We start from the raw sequence: 7,000 nt of genomic DNA on the forward strand, positions 1-7,000 counted from the left end.
CACGTTTCGCACGGATTCTTTTTAGTGTGACACATCGTGCTTACGTTGCAGGGGGTGTGTTCCCCGGAAAGCGGAAGAAGACGGAGGCGGGCTTTTGGTAACGTGTGTGGATAGTGTTGATGTACAGAATGGCAGACGCCGGGACCGAAAACAGCGAAAACAGCGAAAATGAGCTAACGCAGCAAAGCGAAAGTAATAAGAGGAAGAGACAGAAGATGTCGAAGGTGTGGGATCATTTTAGAATAAAAATTAAGGACAACAACACCGTGGTGTGTGAACATTGCAAGATGGAGCTGGCGTTCCATAACAGCACGACTTCAATGCTGCAGCACCTCAAAAGAAAACACCCATTTGACGACACGAGCGGACGACCCGAGACAAGGTAAATTCAACATAAAATCCATGATGTGATAAACCTTAACGTTACCAAGGAACATTCTTATTATTAATTATGACTAACATTAACCCTTATGTGGTGTTCGGGTCTGTGGGACCCGTTTTAATTTTTTACTAAAAGAAAAATGATACAATTAATTAATTTTTCAAACTGAGACTCACTGACTTTGGCTCATTTACTGTGAAGAACATATATCAGAATACATATTTAATGACCACACATCATACACCGCCCATACACATTTCTATTACACATAAGATGTCCGGGTCCAGTGGAAACGGGGCTAATAGAAGTGTGGAAATTGATGTTCTGTGTACCACACACACACACACACACACACACACACACACACACACACACAGAGCAGGCCGAAATAGGAGAAGGACAGAGTGTAGGTACACAGAACACAGAGGGTCAAATGTGTGAGAAAATGAAACCTGCAAAGTATGGTATAAATATCTGGGCTGCCTGTGATGTCACTTCCTCACATGCTTGGAACTTACAAGTCTACACAGGGAAACCTGATGGAGGAGCCCCCGAGAAAAACCAAGGAATGAGAGTTGTCCTCGACATATCACATGCAACAAATTTTTTTCCCTCGCACAAACTGGGACAGGAGCTCCTGAAGGGGAAGCTGACCATGGTGGGAACAATAAGGAAAAACAGGTCAGAGCTCCCACCTCAACTGCTGGCTTCAAAGAACAGGCCTGTCAAGTCTTCCATGTTTGCGTACACGGCTGACACATCCCTGGTATCCTATGTGCCAAAGAAAGGCAAGAATGTGGTACTCATTAGTACACGGCACAGGGATGGAAGAATCTGTGACCAGGAACATCACAAACCAGAGATCATCATGGATTATAATGCCACAAAAGGGGCGAGTGAAGCTCCAGAAAAGACGGCTCTTTCTTGAGGATCTGGGAAAGGCATTGGTGAGACCACAAATCGAGAGAAGAAAACATATCCCCAGAACCCCAGCCATGGTGAGGAGGATTCAGGAGGAGAATGATGGTGCCCTGTCCACCCAACCTACAGAACCACAACCTGCAGAGCCTGAAGTAAGTGTGTGATGCTGTTGCAGAACATGTCTGGCACTCATGTCTTGTGTGTGAGAGAGAGAGAGAGAGAGGTGTTAGTAAAATTCCTGATCTAGGTTTTGAACACCAGCAACAAGAAGAAGTGTGCGGATCCAAAATGGACAGAAAAACACAACATACATGCATCAAGTGCAAAAAGTATATCTGCAACACACACACAGTAAAGCTCCGCCCCTCGTGTGTTGTATAGGCTAGTGGCTAAAGGCCATGTGTTCTATGGGGCTGATGTGTTGTCTTCACTGATGTTTACTCTGTGTTCATGTGTTGTGCATCTGAATGGATTAAATTTAAAGTTCAAAGAAATAAAAGTCAGTAGTTTTGAAAAACCTTGCTTCACTTGTAAATTTGTTTCCACTCATATCTTGATTTGATATGAGTTTGATATATTGATTTTCTTTATTATGTTTTAAGTAATAAGTTATAAATGTGACCTAACAACGGTAAAGGGCAAATATTAGCCATGTATATTGTTTATACTGCTTGTAATTGGGATAAGGTAAACATCTGTTCAGTATTTTAACATAAAGGTGTTTGATTGTGAGGCATTAAAAGCTACAAAATGCAATGGGTCCATCAGACCCACAAACGCTGGCTGAGTAACAACAATATGAACACCACAAAGTAACTAACTACATCCATCCATCCGTTTTCTATACCCACTTAATCCGTCAGTCGGGTCGCGGGGGGGCTGGAGCCCATCCCAGCTGTCTAACTAAGTACACTTAAGTACAATTGTAGGTATGTTTACTTCACTTGAGTATTTCCTATTTTTAATACTTTTACTTCTACTCCACTACATCTCAGAGGCAAATATTGTACTTTTACTACACCACAGTTATTTGACAACTTACTAGTTACTTTGTAGATTTATATTATTATTATTATTATTACAAAACATACAGTAACTATATATACTTCAGCTGTTTGAAAATAGCCGATCTACAAGCTCACAATGCTCAATATGACACGTTGTGAGCTTGTAAATCTGCTATTAACAGATAAACCTTAAAACATGTCTAATAATTTTAGTTTGCAGTATATTGGGTCCGTAAGGCTTATTGTAGGATTAAGACGTTTAGCCTTTAAATGATATATTAAGTAATTATTATTTTCACCTCTTTTTCAGTAAACCTTCACAGCCGCTTATGGACGAGTTTGTGCAAAAAGCACCTGCCTGCAGCCCTGCACGAGCAGCTGAACTGACAGACAGCATTCTAAATATGCTGGTCACCGACATGCGCCCGCTGAGCATGGTGGAGGATGGCGGCTTTAAGGCGATGATTGCCACTTTCCATCCCGATTATGAACTTCCATCAAGAGCCGTCTTCACAGAACTGTTGCACAAAAAGTATGACGACGTCAAAGCGGAGATGAAGAAATTGGAAGTTTATATTGGAAATTATGACTGAAACGGTTGACTGCTTTGCATAAAATGTGTGCAAAGCTTCTATCAGTCTGTAGTGGAAAGCGTAATCTGCTTTGCAACCATGTGTTGGGACAAAAAAAGAGAGAAGAAACTGATAAAGAAGGCTGGCTCTGTGCTCGGACCACACTGGGGCCACTGGACCTGGTCAGTGCTTTCACACCCTCTACAGAAAATGGTGATCATACAAAAAGGGTATTCAGTCAGAGGCTTCTTCAGCTCCTCTGAAACAAAGAATGCAATACAAGTTCTTTCTGGCCAGAGCAATAACTGTGAACAACATCTATACAATAACTAATAACTGTTTCTATTTTGTTATGCTCTGTAATTCTCTCCTTCTTTGGGATGAATACAATTAAATCAAATCAAATTAAAGTCTTGTGGTTTAAGGTGAAACTTCTGCTTCTTTTTCTAATTCTTCTGGCTCAAACTTTAGCATTTAGCAGCTCTTTTGGTTTTTGCAGTCTCTCTGAGTTGCAGTCTGAACTTGATGAGACATCTACTCCTGGGAAGATTTTCAACTGTCTTGAATGATTTGCAGTTGTGAATATTGTTCTCACTGTAGACAGACAGACAGACAGACTCCAGATAGTTTGGAAATAGCTTTATGTACACTAAATGCCTCAGACCAGTAAACGAGTAAAACTCACCAGTGCTCAATTAAACAAGCAGCACCTGGCTGGTACCTCTTAATTACAGAGGAAGCTGTAAGGCTTAGTTTTTATTAGGCAATAGTGATATAGAGTAATATATAATGTGTTGTTGTTCATCCAAGGGTTGTATTTATCCATTCATTTTCGTCCGAGGTCAGGTTAGCTAATTATAATTATTGAGGCCAATTGAAGAAGGTTAATATTTTCAACTTGTAGCTCTTTTTGATTTATATATTCAAGTATTACTTTAAAATCTCTTGTTTCCTAAAACATTCAAAGATACATTGCTATTCCCATTGTTGTGTAAAGAAGCCTAATTATTGAGCTGTGTCCCTGCCAGCACCTCACCCCCACACACAGGATATTCTGCAGGCCAGCAACTCTGATGTTCTGGAAGAATCACTGGCCATAAAAGGCACATAACCAAATTTTTGGACATTTTTCCACCATAAGATTTGTAACAAAACTGTGCTGGCATTTGACAAGGGCATAAGACAAATTGTGTTACCTGAGAAATATCCTCTTTCAAGTTGACTACGTGGGTTTGATTATAGCTGATGTGCCCTTTTGTAACAGTCAATGGGCATCATTCAATTTAGGCACGCAGACCCAGACTTCACAATGTCACAACCAAGGCAACCAAGAAAGATCAGTGCTCAGGAGGCTTTAGCAATTCTACAGAGCATGTCGGACTGTGACTCTGATGGTGGAGATGTGGACCTCGCATTTCAGAATGAAAACGTTGTTGATTCGTCAAGTGATGAGGATGCGACTGCTCTTGCACCAGTAAATCCTCCCCTCCAAAGACGCACCAGGAGACGGGTGGTCAAGTATGTGATTGAGCGGGGCAGTTCAGACACAGAGGCCACGTCAGATGAGGAGGAAGACACAACGCATGTCAACCCCCTTGAAATAAAAAACAAAAAGTTGCAGATGTGGGCATAACACCTGGATCCACAGAGAAGGTGGAAGATGGCACTGTGTGGTTCCACCACAAAGTTGGAGACTTTTCTGCTCATTCAAACAGCAGTTTGGCCTTTGTCATTACAGGCAGCAACCTCAGTGGGGGGGGGGTGTAGTGGCTGTTCACAATACAATCGAGACAGTTGGCATCTTGAGAGGAATACACAATTTTTGCAGAGGGGAGGGGGCGTGCAACAGCAGTGAAAATCTCTGGGAATGCTGACTCTATGAACTTCACCACTGTAGCAAAAACAGGTGGTCAAGCCCCGCTGTTACTATGGTTACAAAGGAGCTTTTCAGTTGGAGGAAACCAAATTCCTTAAAAACAGAGGGGAGTCTGTGTGCCAGCAAGCCTCAAAAAAAGAAGATAAAAAGTACAGTCAACTGTCATTTTTCAGAGAAAAATTAACTTAAAAGTTCAAATAATACAGCACATAAATAATACTGTGCATCTGGTTCCAGGTCCTTTGTAAAACACTAGGTTTACAGTAAATACGACTTGATCATGACTGCTCCTTGTTGTTCTTTCATTTTCAACACATCCACCCCTTCAATTTCACTTATCTAGGATCTCTCAAGAATTTACACTTTCATCATAAACATCTGGATAGAGATTTTATTGAGGACATGTTGAGTACAGGCAAGAAACCATAATTTACAGCTTGGAACAGGAAATGGGCGTTCAGAGTTCACTGGGCTCCGGCTTTAGGGGGAACCCACTCATGGACCTTCTTGCGGGTGGTTGGGTAGGGCACGTACTGCTGTGGGCTGCCACTCACATTAAACTGATGGACCTCAGCCAGGAACTTTTTGGGCTCTGGAGGGTGTGTGGTGGGAGGATCTTCTGTCATACAGTGCAGCCAGCGATGCCTGAAAAGATAAAAAGTATTTTTTTATTTTTATTTTTTATTTCTGCTCCACTTGCTGAAATTATACCAGTTCCAAATCAGAGGAAAAATAATGGTAAACAATAATGTTAAAGAAAACAAATATGGAATCGAAGAGAGCGCTTGCAGAGCTTAATGAGCAGCAGCACCTGGCTGATTGGCAGGAAATGTGGCCTTAACAAGACACGAAGTATAACACTTTATTGTCAGCGTTTGTGTTCATTCAATAGTAAATTTAATACCATACCATTCAGCTGGCACCATGCTGCCATCCACCTCCCACAATGTCCTCTTTCCGTTCATCTCTGTGGTGTAGATCACCCAACGATGACGTCCTGAACACAAGAGATGAGATATCATTCATCAAAACACGTTAAACCCAAAAATAGCATCTAGGTTTTAGTCTAAAAATCTTCCAGAGAATTTTAATTAAACATGAAAAATTGTAATGAAATATTTTAGAGACATCTGACTCACCAAAGAAGGAGTGGTTCCTGTCCTCATAGTATTTGTTTCCATATTTATCCACGCCAATCAAAGCGCCTGTTTTCAAATCATTCACTCTGTAAATAAAATGAGGATAGAGATGTTAACTTCCTAAGCTATGCTTATGAAACAAACACCTGTTCTCTGTCTCACCCAAGCACAATGGACTATTGTACTTGTTACGAACTATCTGATCTTGTTTTCCTTTGAAACACAACTCCACAAATGTAAAACTGTTAAAGAAAAAAACAAAGAAACGTCACAATAACCTAATGGTTATTTGTCTGTGGGCCCAGATCAACTCAGAGTTCTAAAAGTTTTCATACAGTTCATCTCCAGACTTGATCTGTGATTTTTGAAGGATTTGTTAACCGAGTCTGGCGTATCATTAAACTCACACACCACAGAAAATAGGCATCACATTGTACATGTTGTTGATTGGCTATTTAACATTAAAACACTACTTGACGTTAAGCTACTTAATGGTAGTTGTTTATCCTGAGTTCTTTGCTGACTGGTGTAACATTAGGTGTTGACATGCTAAGTGACGCTAGCTCTTCCCACAGAAGAACACAGGTCACACATCTAAAGGTGTTGTTTCAGTTTTATCTGATATTTCTCCGTCACTTCCAGTCACTAAACACAAGCTCGTAAAAATGTTTTTTTTTAAAAAACAAACCTGAATAGCTGAAGAAAAAAACCTCGTACTCCACCATGACCTCCTATTTGCCCCAAAGCCCTTCGGACGATGTTTGCATACTCCGCCATCTTTAGACGGAAGATTTACAAAGACGCACCGTTGCGTGTTAAAGTGTCCCGACGAGCACCAGAGGCGACTCTTCATGTTCCGCACACTGTTAAATTTGAAAAGCAGCACAATTTCTGTTATTTCCCTCTTGTTATATCGGCTAATATTCCTATTTGGTCATAAACATACACGGATGGGTGTACTGAAATAAAATACACGATAACTTCACTGATTGTTGTCAGTTTAAGTCTGTACATCTTTGAGCAGTACAGATGTATAGACTATGATTTGCATTGAAAGTTAGGTTTATTCTTACTGTTAATCTCTCCACTTTTCACTTTAGTCG

At 40.7% G+C, this 7,000-nt stretch overlaps 2 protein-coding genes across 2 annotated transcripts; one reads left to right on the forward strand and one right to left on the reverse strand.

Annotated features, from left to right (window-relative positions):
- Positions 1–76: 76 nt before the first annotated feature.
- On the forward strand, positions 77–3,257 carry LOC140282855 (zinc finger BED domain-containing protein 4-like). The gene is made up of 2 exons (XM_072377431.1): positions 77–382; positions 2,621–3,257. The coding sequence occupies exons 1-2, from the start codon at positions 120–122 to the stop codon at positions 2,901–2,903; spliced, it is 546 nt and encodes a 181-aa protein (XP_072233532.1). The 5' UTR covers positions 77–119; the 3' UTR covers positions 2,904–3,257.
- Positions 3,258–5,131: 1,874 nt separating this feature from the next.
- Positions 5,132–6,701, reverse strand: ndufa12 (NADH:ubiquinone oxidoreductase subunit A12). Its single transcript, XM_072377739.1, has 4 exons — positions 6,586–6,701; positions 5,898–5,983; positions 5,668–5,755; positions 5,132–5,403 (listed from the first exon to the last, which is right to left on the reverse strand). Exons 1-4 carry the CDS (start codon positions 6,672–6,674, stop codon positions 5,223–5,225), a joined length of 444 nt encoding a protein of 147 aa, XP_072233840.1. The 5' UTR covers positions 6,675–6,701; the 3' UTR covers positions 5,132–5,222.
- Between the last annotated feature and the right edge of the window lie 299 nt (positions 6,702–7,000).

The sequence above is a fragment of the Leuresthes tenuis genome, unplaced genomic scaffold (assembly GCF_036924035.1).
Source record: "Leuresthes tenuis unplaced genomic scaffold, fLeuTen1.0.hap1 SCAF_23, whole genome shotgun sequence".
NCBI classification, from domain to species: Eukaryota; Metazoa; Chordata; class Actinopteri; order Atheriniformes; family Atherinopsidae; genus Leuresthes; species Leuresthes tenuis.

Bases quoted from the DNA above. Each gene is read 5' to 3' on its own strand.
- LOC140282855 (XM_072377431.1), top strand. From the start codon at position 120: ATGTACAGAATGGCAGACGCCGGGACCGAAAACAGCGAAAACAGCGAA. The intron at 383-2,620 runs GTAAATTCAACA...CCTCTTTTTCAG, and splicing joins AGCGGACGACCCGAGACAAG to TAAACCTTCACAGCCGCTTA.
- ndufa12 (XM_072377739.1), bottom strand. From the start codon at position 6,674: ATGGCGGAGTATGCAAACATCGTCCGAAGGGCTTTGGGGCAAATAGGA. The intron at 5,756-5,897 runs GTGAGTCAGATG...TCTTGTGTTCAG, and splicing joins CAGGAACCACTCCTTCTTTG to GACGTCATCGTTGGGTGATC. The intron at 5,404-5,667 runs GTATGGTATTAA...TTATCTTTTCAG, and splicing joins AGCATGGTGCCAGCTGAATG to GCATCGCTGGCTGCACTGTA.